The 12,949-nt window shown below is 37.2% G+C and overlaps 5 protein-coding genes and 1 pseudogene across 9 annotated transcripts in view; 5 read left to right on the top strand and 1 right to left on the bottom strand.

Annotated features, from left to right (window-relative positions):
• The window catches only part of LOC144645087 (uncharacterized), a 104,458-nt gene that overhangs the window by 78,879 nt on the left and 12,630 nt on the right, over positions 1-12,949 (top strand). The window lies entirely within an intron of this gene.
• LOC144645806 (melanocortin receptor 5-like) lies at positions 603-1,561 on the top strand. The gene has a single exon (XM_078505344.1). The coding sequence runs from the start codon at positions 603-605 to the stop codon at positions 1,212-1,214; it is 612 nt and encodes a 203-aa protein (XP_078361470.1). The 3' UTR covers positions 1,215-1,561.
• LOC144645807 (adenosine receptor A2a-like) lies at positions 3,361-4,419 on the top strand. Its single transcript, XM_078505346.1, has 2 exons — positions 3,361-4,064; positions 4,147-4,419. The coding sequence occupies exons 1-2, from the start codon at positions 3,405-3,407 to the stop codon at positions 4,417-4,419; spliced, it is 933 nt and encodes a 310-aa protein (XP_078361472.1). The 5' UTR covers positions 3,361-3,404.
• LOC144645180 (adenosine receptor A3-like) lies at positions 6,203-7,132 on the bottom strand. Its single transcript, XM_078504666.1, has one exon. It carries the CDS (start codon positions 7,130-7,132, stop codon positions 6,203-6,205), a length of 930 nt encoding a protein of 309 aa, XP_078360792.1.
• On the top strand, positions 7,517-8,447 carry LOC144645184 (adenosine receptor A3-like; annotated as a pseudogene).
• Positions 10,155-11,964, top strand: LOC144645172 (adenosine receptor A2a-like). Its single transcript, XM_078504656.1, has one exon. It carries the CDS (start codon positions 10,195-10,197, stop codon positions 11,137-11,139), a length of 945 nt encoding a protein of 314 aa, XP_078360782.1. The 5' UTR covers positions 10,155-10,194; the 3' UTR covers positions 11,140-11,964.

The following is a 12,949-nucleotide window of genomic DNA, read 5'->3' on the forward strand; positions in this document are numbered from 1 at the left end:
TTTCCTATCGATTACCGCCGTTATCTTGAACAGCGTCACAATCCAGGCGTTAAGAAGAACTTCATCGTTGTCAAAACCTCTAAAAACATTGCTTCTGAGTCTTGCTGTTTCTGATCTTGGTGTTGGCCTACTGTGCCATCCTTTGTGCGTTGTGTTGCTGTCTAAGTGGTTACAATTCAGTACTTATTACATGAAATTTTGGCGTCACGTTAATTTAGCGATTTTGAAAAACCCGTATTTAGCGCACTTTAATTAGCGTTTTTGTAATTTTTAATTAATTCCTTATTTTTATGTTTTAGTGAATTTTTTTTTGAATTATGGTATAGTATTTAAAAATTTTTTAAAAAAAAAAAAAAATATAAAAAAAAATTTATTTATTTTTTTTTTTTTTTTTTTTTTTATTATATTTTTTTTTTTTTATCTCAAAAATAAGTTTAACACACGAGAGGGGGGGATATATATTATTTTTTTTTATTATTTTTATTTACATTTTTTTTTTTTTTTTTTTTTTTTAATAAAAAAAAATAAAAAAAAAAAAAAAAAAAACCCAAAAAAAAAAAAAAAATCCTACTTGCGCAATGTATACTGCATGTGTTTTGATCATGACTTTGCTTTCTACAGCTTCCTTTTTTGGTGTTATGACTCTGAGTGTGGACAGATTCCTGGCAATTCATCTTCATCTCAGATACCAGGAACTTGTGACTCACAAGCGTGTTGTTGCTGTGGTGATCTCTATGTGGGTGTTCAGTGCATTTCTTTCGTCATATGCCTTGAGAGTCCCAACGAATATTACTTATCTGGTTCTTGCCGTTGTTGCATCTGCTTGTCTCCTTACTTCAGCGGTCCTTTATTACAAGATTTATTTAGCCGTTCGACGCCACAGAATTCAAATTCATACCCTGGAAGTACAACAAGTAGCACAAAGTGGCGAAATGGCGGCAAATGTTGCGAGCCTGTACAAATCAGCAGTTAGCACATTCTACGTATATCTCGTATTTTTGGTTTGTTATTCGCCGCAGAGTTGTAGTTTAGCTTTCATTATATTGTCTGGAACAAATACCGTTATAAAACGGTTTTCAATTTATGCATGGACCTTGTTATTTCTCAATTCGTCATTGAACCCTGTTGTTTACTGTTGGAAGATGAGACACATTCGACACGCTATCATGGACATACTGCGAAATATATTACCGACTCGGAAGAAAGAATACTGACGAAGCTCACGAAGGCGGCCACCTCTGTGTAAAACACATGAAAATCTCACACGAACGTTTGAGTCAAAGACTTGATGAAGAGATTATGAACAGATGAAAATTATTTTAAAGCCAGGAGTGGAGTTGTTCGTTCACTAAGACAACCTTAACGCGTACAACGGCTCTAGAACTTTGTCGCCCTGCGAATCGTTAAATTCCGTTAATTTATTTGTAAGACCAAGAGCTACCCGGCCATAACTGTATTTACCGCTTCGGGAGTCTTCAAAGGAGGCCCTCAAACTCATAAGTAATTCATCAGGTTAAAACAAAGGGAACCATAAACTTGACGGTGGTTTGGAAATCTGATCTCAATTTGCATTTACCGCTTCGGGAGTCTTCAAAGGAGGCCCTCAAACTCATTATTAATTCATCAAGTTAAAAAAAGGGAGCAAAAACTTTTACGGGATTTGGAAATTTTTTCTTCCGGCTTAACTCCTTAGTTTTAGTTTTGTTGAGAAGATATATCCAACACTTTTATATCGCCGGACCTACAGACGATATAAAACAATTTAAAGGACCCTAGTTAGCCACGCCTTTGTTTTGTTGGGATTTTCGGTAATATATTTCACGCGGAGCGTGTTCAAACGAAAGAGTTCCCTATGAAACTGCTCAAGGTAATTTAAGACTTCCAGTAAAACAACTTGAAGCGGGGCATTAGGATTTCTCTTCACAGTACAAATTTTTATAATTTCGATGATATCTGAAATGGCACATTTCACGGATTTCAAGGCGCGGCTGACTAGGGTCCTTTAAAGAGCGTGTATGCATTATAAGTTAAGTCACATGACCGTCTGCAGACATCTGAAAGCTGTACTTATTTTCCATCGACTTAATATGGAGGAATTTTATTCATTACCCTTTGACTCACTATTTGACAGTTACAGCATAACTATTCGTATTCTAATTAAAAAAAGACTGAAGAATTAAAATTAAGAGTCGATTTCCATTTATTGACGAATGATTGCAGGTGATTAGTCTTTGGCAAATATTGCATTCTTAAAATGAGGTCGTATATTTGTTTTTTTTTTTTTTTTTTTTTTTTTTTTTTTTTTTTTTTTTTTTTTTTTACTTATGAAGCATTTTGTCGCTTTAGCTTGAAATTTCATTTTATCTTCTTTTTCTGCTGCCGTAGTTCTGCTTAATGTTTGTCGTAACAACTGAAACATACGCCCACAGAACATAAAAAATACAACAGACAACATGAACATCTATTCCTCGTTTGGAACCCGGCCCTTAGTTGCGGTCTTATTCGGAGCGTGTCCCGCAAAAAATATATTCAATCTAGCTTATTTTTCAGGTGACGAATTCAAAGGCACCTTTTCTAGGAGGAAAAATGACATGTAGAAGCGACCAAAAACAAATATTTTGTCTTGTAACGGTGGCTTGATTCTAGGTGTGATGAAAAAAAAAAGATGAAGAGAGCTTCTTCATTGCTGCTATTTAAGAGCGCTTTTAATAACGTTTAAAATTAGACCGAGACTCTCGAAACACGCCCCTGTGAATTATTATTCAATTGGGTTATAGAAAAGTTCTTGAAGCATAAGAGAGTATTTTACCCCGTATTTATCAAGATGAAACTTTAACGTGCGCGGGACAATTAAAGAACTAACTAGGAACATTTAGCATCAGAAGAACGCCGCCGGTACCTTTCAAAAAATGCAGGTAGAAATCTGACAGATTCTTTGTTTTATAATTGAAGGGCTTTTGTCGTCGAAATATAATTGTAACTAAGCTTCCGAAAGCTATTATTATTATTTTTTAAAAGTGTAAAGGAACATATTAACTTTCGCCAGACAATTTAAGACCTGATGGAGAACTTTCACCACTTGAAAAAACACCTGTACGTTCTCTAGAACGAGACATGGCATTTGAAACGTCCAACTAAAACAAATATTTCATCTTGTAACGGTGGTTTTATTCTAATTGTGATGAACTTTAATAAGATGTCGGCAGCATTCAAGAGATCTTTGTTGCTAATTTGAGACGGCTTTTTAGTGCAAAATTTGAACAAAGCTTTCGAAACATTTTTTAGCAAATGTTTGTTCAAGGGATGTAAGATCACGTTATAAAAAGTGTTAGAGGACATTTTGCGCCTGATCAGCAACATTCAGCATTAGAAAAACTCCGTACGGTTGAAAAACATACACGAAAATGACAAGCCCTCTTTGTGACGAATTGCTGCTCTACCAGGCCACGGACACTGAAGCAAAAGACTTATATTCATCGTACATTGTTAACATTGTCTTAAACGCTGTCCTATCCATTACCGCCATCATGTTCAACAGCGTAACAATCCAGGCGATAAGAAGAACTTCATCGTTGTCAAAGCCTTTAAAAACATTGCTTTTAAGTCTTGCTGTTTCTGATGTTGGTGTTGGTTTATTGTGCCATCCTTTTAACATCGTGTTTTTGGAAAAGTGGACCCAGCAAAACACTGAAAACAGCCCATCCTGTACCGCATACACCGTGTTTGCGTTCGTCGTAATTCAGTTTTCTTCAGTTTCATTTTTTGGCGTTACAGCCCTGAGTGTAGACAGATTTCTGGCAATTCATCTTCATCTCAGATACCAGGAACTTGTGACTTACAAGCGTGTTGTAGCTGCGGTGATCTCAATGTGGGTATTAGCTACATTTCTTTCGTTATTTAGACTGTGGGTCTCTACCGATATCACTTACGTGGTTTTTGCCATCATTGTGGTAGTCTTTCTCGCACTCTCAGCGGCGCTTTATTGCAAGATTTATTCAGCCGTACGGCGCCATAGAAACCAAATTCAAGCCCTGCAAGTACAGCAAGTAGCACAACATGGCGAAATGGCAAATTATATTATTAGCCGTACGACGCCACAGAAACCAAATTCATGCGTTGCAAGTACAGCAAGTAGCAGGGAATGACGAAAAGACAAATTTTGCTAGGCTGAGAAAGTCCGCTCTCGGCACATTTTACGTTTATCTAGTGTTTTTAGCCTGTTATTTGCCCCAGAGTTGTAGTTTGGCTTTTATTACGATATATGGATCAAATAGCGCTACAAAGGGGTTTAGTATTTATTCAGCAACCCTTTTGTATCTCAATTCATCTTTGAACCCTGTTATTTACTGTTGGAAGATGAGACACGTTCGACATGCTATCATGGACATACTGCGAAATGTATTTCCAACACAAGGCTGAGGAAGACTTCGACATTCGAGTGACGGAGACGGCTTTCGTCAGTTACAAAATATGTTTGGTTGCTCAAAAAGCATCTGAAACCTAACAGGGTTTAGCAAAAAACAAGAACCTTTAATGTACTCTTGCACTTAGACGAAAAAGGTTAACACAGAGAGGAAATTAAATAAAGTACTGAAGAGTACTGGCTTCCATTAGCATTAAATGAAAATAAATTATAGGTCGGCAAGAGAACAGATTCACACATAAACAAAAAAAAAAGAAAAAGCACACTATTAGGGAAGTCTATAAAGTTATTATTACATATGAATATAAAAATATTAAAAAAAGAAAAGCATACAATAGATGGCTACGACAACTAATAACACATAAATTATTATAAAATATTATGTATACTCTAAAAGAAAAATAGAAATCTAGAGAAGGTTCAGAAATTAACACGAGTTTTTATTCCGAATTAAAGCTTCGTAGAGTTTTTCATAACCGGATAGTTGCGAAAATAGTTTTGGTTAAATTACAGTATTTTGTATACAGCCGCCCTATTGGTGTCCTTCTTTAGGGCACCAGTATTGCGGCCATAAAATTGAACACGAATGAAGTAGTTTTTACCATCAATATCACTCGCCCTCACTTCATAGCTTTCAAGCTGTCACCTCTTAATTATTATCGGGTTTTAAAATTTAAAAATGTCATAAAAATTTCCGTTTTGTGATAATTAAAAAACACGTTCATCCGGGACATCGCAAAATTTCCGAAGCAAAGCACTTAGAAATTATTGTTTTTTATATCTAGAACATGTGAAAAGTCAGATGAATGTTACCGATATCAAAGAAGAACAAATGACGCCAAGAACATCTAATAAACGTTAAAAGCACTCAAAGCTGCTTGACTGCATAAGTTTTATTTTGTTGTTTTCTTCGAGACCTTAACGTCAGCCATGTACGTATGTAAACTGAATGCGGCTTGCTGCAATGTAGTTTATTATCTGACGAACTGTTCTTTGATGAACAGGAGCGGTCTGTTTGGTTCGCGCTTTTGATATGTGCAGTAGTAAAGAATAAACTATTGGAGAGAAAAATCTATGGCCCTTTTAGTGAATTTATTTAGCCAAAATGCTTATAAACAAAAGCAAAACTATAATGTATTATACTTTAGAAAACTGCTTTTTGTTAGCTGGAAACCTTTCTCCGTACTGACTGGCCGACAATTTGAAAAGTGCATGTGCATGTGTGGTGAGCTTTGTCGCGCGCTTGTGCTGAAAATGTGCTGAAAATGGATTTTTATTCATTCATACAAACCCATATTTACATTTTTCGGACCTATGCTTCAGTTCTGTTTTATACACAAAGCCCAACCTCGCTTGATCGCGTAACAAGGCAGAGCTACAGTCAGCCATTTCAAAAAGTACCAAGAATTTAATATACCTTGCCCTAGCTTCTTTTGTTCTTTCCAAGTTCCGTCCGGACCTTCAGATATCGCTTCCTATTTCAAATTTCAATTTGCCGGCCACAGTTTCTAGCAAACTCTTGAAGAAAGGCCGGAAAACGAAGACAACGCATGTCTACCTCTTACGCTGCGTTATGTTATTTTTAACGCGAAGAGAATTTTGGCAATATAGGTACACGTATGCAGAAGACTTTGCCAGGTGCTTTTACTTAATTTTTCAAACAAAACGTTAAATTCGAAAGAAAAATCAAGAAAACGACATAATACAAAGCAATCATTCAAAGTTTTGTAAATCGAACGCTCTACCGCTAAATAAATTCGCTCCTTAAGCGTTCCTCAGTCAGTTGTGATTTGGAAATATATTTCGCAGTATGTCCATGATAGCGTGTCGAATGTGTCTCATCTTCCAACAGTAAATAACAGGGTTCAAAGACGAGTTAAGTAACATCAGAGTCGTTGAACAAACGGAAAAAGCTTTTACACCGGTAGTTAAGCCAGAGATTGCAACGACAAAGAAAGTGCAAGCACTCGGCAAATAACAGAGCAAGAATAAGAGGTATACATAAAAAGTACCGAGCGCGGACTTTCTTAGCCTAGCGAAATTTGTCATTTCGTCATTCCCTGCTACTTGCTGTACTTGCAAGGCATGAATTTGATTTCTGTGGCGTCGTACGGCTGAATATATCTTGAAATAAAGTACTGCTGAGAAAACGAAACAAGCTATAAACAATAAAGCAATACTGAAGAACAACACTGAAGAAACACTAGAGCCAAGCCACCGAAATAAAGAATAAGATAAACTGAACACCCATATTGAGATAACCGCAGCAACAACACGCTTGTGAGTCACAAGTTCCTGGTATCTGAGATGAAGATGAATTGCCAAGAATCTGTCTACACTCAGAGCCATAACTCCGAGCAATGACGGAACAGAAATTAAGTTCGAGATAATAAGATATGCGATGCATGTAGCACCAGTTAAATCGTTTCCCTGTATCAAACTGACCAACAACCCAAAGAAGAAAGGCTCCACAAGTAAGCCAACACCAAGATCAGAAACAGCAAGACTCAGAAGCAAGGTTTTTAGAGGCTTTGGCAACGATGAAGTTCTTCTCAGGGCTTGGATTGTGACGCTGTTGAATAGGATGGCGGTAATAGTCAGTAAAGCGTTCAAGACACAATTGGCAATGTACCATGAATGTAAGTCTTTAGCTTCAGTATCCGTAGGATGTAATGACGGCAGCTTCTCCTTGCAGATAGGATCTTTCATGCCGGATCTTGTATGTTTTTTGCAGTACGGTTCTTTTCTAATGTCCAGTGCTCCCTGGCGCCGGACGTTTTAACTTCAAAAATGGCAAACCAGGTTTGAAAATTTTCAAATGCCATAAAAATATCCGTTTTGTGACAAGATTTACAAACACGTTCATCCGGGACATCACAAAATTTCGAAACGCAACACTAAATCTATACCAAATTTGGATTGAAACTAATGCTTTTTGTATTTAGAACATGTGAAAAGTCAGATAAAAACAGCCGATATGACAGAGGAGCAAATAACGCCAAGAACTACTTACTTTTAAACGTTAAAAGCACTTAAGTCCATTAGCCCGACCACCAAAAACACCGTACTGTTGAAATCATACTGTACAAGGTCATGAAAGATCCTATCTGCGAAGAAACACTGCCGTTGATCTATCCCACGGATACTGAAGCTAGAGACTTACATTCATGGTACATTGCTAATTGTGTCTTGAACGCTTTATTGACCATTACCGCCATCATGTTCAACGCTTTCACAATCCAGGCGCTAAGACGAACTAGCTCGTTGCCAAAGCCTCTAAAAACCTTGCTTCTGAGTCTTGCTGTTTCTGATCTTGGTGTCGGCTTACTTGTGGAGCCTTTCTTCTTTGGGATGTTGGTCAGTTTGGTACAGGGAAACAATTTAACTGGTGCTACATGCACCACGTTTTTCTTTATGTCATACTTATTCTCTGTTCCGTCATTTCTCGGAGTAATGGCTCTGAGTGTAGACAGATTCTTGGCAATTCATCTCCACCTCAGATATCAGGAGCTTGTGACTCACAAGCGTGTTGTTGCTGTGGTGATCTCAATATGGATGATTAGTTTATCTCTTTCATTGTTGGGGTGGCTTGGCTCTAGGAGTGTTACTTACGTGTTTATTGCCATTAATGGGGTAGTTTCTTTTGCTCTCTCAGCGGTGCTTTATTGCAAGATATATTTAACCGTACGACGCCACAAAAATCAAATTCATGCCTACAACAAGTAGCAGAGAATGACGAAATGCCAAATTTCGCTAGACTTAGGAAGTCCGCTCTCGGTACATTTTACGTATATCTCGTGTTCTTGCTCAGTTATTTGCCACATGCATGCATTTTCCTTGTCGTTGCGATTTCTGGCGTAAGTACTGGTGTAAAAGCTTTTTCGATTTGTTCAACGACTCTTGTGTTCCTGAACTCATCTTTGAGCCCTGTTATTTACTGTTGGAAGATGAGACACATTCGACACGCTATCATGGACATACTCAGAAATATCTTTCCAAGTCACACTGACTGAGGAACGCTAAAGCGAATTAGCGGTAGAGCGTCTCCCCCAGGCTTCCAGATCGCGGACAAATTCGACGCGTGACAACTGGACTTCTCAGCTCTTCTTCGTTAATTTTACTTAATGTTAACAAACTTAGAGCCCAGTTGCCTGCGTAATTTAAATATTTTAATACCTCCAGGCACCATATGAGTTTGTTGAACGTCTTCATTATATAGTGCAGTATTAACAAAAGAACTATAGTGACAGACTGTCGAAAACAGGTGATGTGTGGGACGAAAAATAATAAATTCACTCACGTTCTCTTTCTTTTATTGCGCAAACGAACTTATTGCCATTTTTCTTTGTTTTCTTTTGGGACTTTAGCGTATAATTATCGACTTACAGACGCTGTTAAACAGTTTTTAATATCTCTCGTTCAGACAGCTACATCTAAAATGTGATTGTCGGCAGATGCAATAGCGTTTATTATATGACAAACTGGTCAATACGACAGAGAAGCATCGGATATTCTCATTTGTTACCTACGCTTTGGAAATCTTTCAATACCGACCAAATGATGAATTACTCGCGAATTAATTTTGCCGATTTGCTTTCTTGAAACTTTGTATAAATGTAAATTACTTTTTGTCAAGTGAAAACCGTTTGCCCGTTATCTCTGGTCGAAAATTAAATTTTGGTGACACCGCGTTTTCCGGCCGAGAATACACTTACTTATTTATCGCCAAAGATGTTAAAGAACCAAAAATGCAAGAAACTAATAAACTACCGTATTAGGCAATTTTAGGTCTCTTTTTTTGTTTTGACATATACAGCGCGTGCGCATTGTAAGCTTACACCCCCACCTGCGAACATCTGTGAATTTGTGGAAATTGACTGACGGACTTGAAATAAAGGAGCAATTATTATTTTGTCGATGCCTCTTTGCCTCAGTTGACAGTTGGAACTTAACTGACCCGTATTCAAATTAAAAAAGGAAGAAAATTATTAGTCGATAGATCTACATCAAATAGATGAATTATGGTTTTTATATTACGCACACATCACAACTGTCGCATGACACTACGTACGTTCATACGAAAGTTTCACGTGATTATTTATTGGCAAAAACACATTTTTATATTGAAGCCGAATCAAATTGTTAACTTTATTTTTTTCTCAATAACTGAAATTTACGCCCGCGCGATTTAAAAAGGACAAAAGATAAAAAAAATGAAAAGAACTCAAAACATCAACGCTTTATTGCTCCCTTTCCTTGTCAGGCAGAATGAAGTAAACCAAATTAATTTTCAGGTGATGAAGAACCAGACTCTTGTTGTGGGCGGAAAAATGACATTTACTGCGTGCAAAAACAGACACTTTGTCTCGTAACCTTGGATTTATTCAAATTTAATGAATTTTAATTAAAGATGACCACAACAGATCGCCTATTAAGCGCTTCTCCGTTGCGTTGCTTATTTGGGAAAGTTTCTGCCTCCAAAACTGGAACGGAACAACCAAATTATATAATTATCTATATTAAATCCTGCATCAACCAAAACTGGGTTTTCCAATAATCTCCATTCTCGGACTTGCCTTCTTCTTCGGATATTGCAGTCTTAGATATTCGAATATTACAGGTGTCGGTATTGAGATATTGAATTTTCCGGGCTGTGGTCACGTTTTAGAATTGTAAGCCAATATTTGACTCATTGTTTTTCTACGTGCCCTGACAAACCAGGAAAAATAAACATAAGAAAAACAGCGTACTTTTCAAAGGAACACAAGATCATGAAAAATCCTCTCTGTGACGAATTGCTGCTATATCAGCCCGCTAAAGCCCAAGTTGAAGACTTCTATCCATGGTACATTGTCAGTTGTGTCTTGAACGCTTTACTGACCATTACCGCTATCATATTAAACAGCGTCACAATTCAGGCACTGAGAAGAACTTCATCGTTGTCAAAACCTCTAAAAACATTGCTGCTGAGTCTTGCTGTTTCTGATCTTGGTGTTGGTTTACTGTGTCATCCATTTAACATCGCATTTTTGATCAAGTGGTTACAGCAAAACACAGAAAACTACCCATCTTGTGTTGCGTATACCGCGTTTACCTTCATCACAAACTTGTTATCTAAAGCGTCGTTCTTCAGCATCGCAGCATTGAGTGTTGACAGATTCCTGGCAATTCATCTTCATCTCAGATACCAGGAACTTGTGACTTACAAGCGTGTTGTTGCTGTGGTGATCTCCATGTGGGTGCTAAGTGCGCTTTTTGCTTTATTTAGACTGTTTGTGTCCACTGATATTTCTTACTTTTTTTTCGCCATTAATGGGGTAATATGTTACGTGGTCTCAGCGGTCCTTTATATCAAGATTTATTTAGCTGTAAAACGCCACAAAAAACAAATACAATCCCTACAAGTTCAGCAAGAGGCACAGAACAGTGAAGAAATGGCGGCAAATGTTAGGAGCCTTAGCAAATCTGCACTCGGTACATTCTATGTATATGTCGTGTTTTTGGCCTGTTATTTGCCGAATAGTTTTAGTTTGGCTTTCATTGCATTGTCTGGGTCAACTTCTGTTACAAAGATATCTACCCTGTACACGTGGATCCTGGTGTTATTTAATTCATCTTTGAACCCTGTTGTTTACTGCTGGAAGTTGAGACCCGTAAGACGGGCTGTCGTAAACATACTGCGAAATATATTTCCGAGTCAATTGAATAGAGATTAGAGCTGCACTTGCTCAATATATATCGAGAGCCGGGTATATTGAAGGTGCGGCGTTGTGGTCAGTAAACATGCGTTTTCAGACGTGTTTTTAGAGTTAGCTACCCGACGTAATTGGCAGAGAAATCTGAGAATTAAGACGAAGCCTGGAATGAAGCAAGCAAGCAAGGTCAAGCAAGGGGTAGTCGATCTCGTCTAAGACATTTTCTGGGGAGACATTTTAGAATTCTTGGTACTCTTTTTGACTTTTTCGCTGAAATTTACACTTGAACGGTATAGAGTAGTATAAAGAGAAATGCCAACCTACTCGGTCAATATGTAAACATGTAGGGAGAAAATGAAAATAACAAATCCCGTATTATTTGCCATTGTTGGCGCGTCACAGACAAGAAAAGTTCACCATGTAAACTTTGTTGTAAGAACAAACAACTTAAAATGCAAGGCTAGTACGACGGAAATGAAGATAGGCAGTCTTTCAGTAATATGCCCAATATTGGCCATTAAACTGAAAGCCTTGCCTACTTTATTTTCGTCGTACTACGCTCGTTATGTAAGTTTTTATTCTGCACTTTCAGTGACGTCTAGTAAACGCATCCCCTTCTTCGAGAAATCCGGAAAGAAAGTTATGATGAAATTTGTAAAAGCGTCGACTGGCCCTCTGCATTTTTAATTTGTGACACTTGTTGTGAGAGCTTTATATCACTGCGAAGACATGTAGATATATATTTTAAGTTTAAAGACAAGCGGTTGGACTCTAAATATTCACTAGCCCGAGTAATATTTTAAGAGTGCTATTACCTTAAAGGCTAACAAATTAGTTAAGTTTTGAAACCCTTTTAAACGTGTTGATTAATTTTCATAATCGCTTTTTTTTTTCTGTATGTATTTATCGTCGTTAGCCAAGAGAGATAGGTCTAAACGCAAGACTAGAAAAAACTGGTTTTCGGACGTGAGTGGGAATAATGAATATTAAATACTTAGTTAACATCTGAAAAGAATACTGATTGAATACCGGATTTCTTAGACTAATCGCCTTGGGCGCTTCCTTGTAATTTCAAGTTTTTTCAAGTCAATCTCCATGTTTGAACCGGCTTTGTAATTTATACAATTTTATATTTGGCAAGAAACATGGAGTTATTTTGCCTTTTTTTTGCTTTGTGCGACGTTTATGCTACCTGCTATTTTAGGATATCGAGTTGATTTATATCTGAAACGTCTTGCCGATTCTAAGTGCCGTGTATCTGAGGAGGGGAACGTCATCGAGAGTGCGCGCTTAATCAAGGTCATGTCTTATCAACAATGATGAATATTTTTCAAAGGAAAAAAAAAAATAGAATACTGAACCTCGGTGTTTCGTAGTGATAGTTCATTGGCATAATTTTTTGTTGTTGTTTTTTTTTCAATTTAAGACAATCTTTTTGGTGATTTTTTTAAATTTAAAGCATGTTTAAAATCTGTATTTATTTTGCCTTTTTCCCTTAATTTTCTGGTATTAGCGGAAGTATACACCCACACATTAAGAGTAAGAGCAAAAACAGACAATATCAACGGCTCCTCTCACTTCCTTGTTGCACCTTTTTTCCTTGATTAGTTGGATCTTTGCCGCTAGGCCTTTTTTTAATTATTCTGAGGTGTCAGGCAAGGATTATTCAAACTGGCTAAATTTTAGATGATTAAGACTCTCAAGACAGGTATTTTGACTTGTAGCGATGGTTTTATTATAATTGTGATATTTAAATATAAACGAGATGACAAGTAAAGGTTAAGAAACAGTCTTCGTAGCTAATTTGAAGCGGCCTTTGCGTAGAACATTG

Source organism: Oculina patagonica, chromosome 3 (assembly GCF_052425735.1).
Source record: "Oculina patagonica isolate OP01 chromosome 3, crgOcupat, whole genome shotgun sequence".
Lineage (NCBI taxonomy): Eukaryota > Metazoa > Cnidaria > Anthozoa > Scleractinia > Oculinidae > Oculina > Oculina patagonica.

What these genes read in the sequence shown, in the direction of transcription:
- LOC144645806 (XM_078505344.1), top strand. Translation starts at nt 603, where the DNA reads ATGACTTTGCTTTCTACAGCTTCCTTTTTTGGTGTTATGACTCTGAGT.
- LOC144645807 (XM_078505346.1), top strand. Translation starts at nt 3,405, where the DNA reads ATGACAAGCCCTCTTTGTGACGAATTGCTGCTCTACCAGGCCACGGAC. An exon ending in AAGTAGCACAACATGGCGAA is followed by an intron (nt 4,065 to 4,146) that starts ATGGCAAATTAT and finishes GCAGGGAATGAC; the next exon opens with GAAAAGACAAATTTTGCTAG.
- LOC144645180 (XM_078504666.1), bottom strand. Translation starts at nt 7,132, where the DNA reads ATGAAAGATCCTATCTGCAAGGAGAAGCTGCCGTCATTACATCCTACG.
- LOC144645172 (XM_078504656.1), top strand. Translation starts at nt 10,195, where the DNA reads ATGAAAAATCCTCTCTGTGACGAATTGCTGCTATATCAGCCCGCTAAA.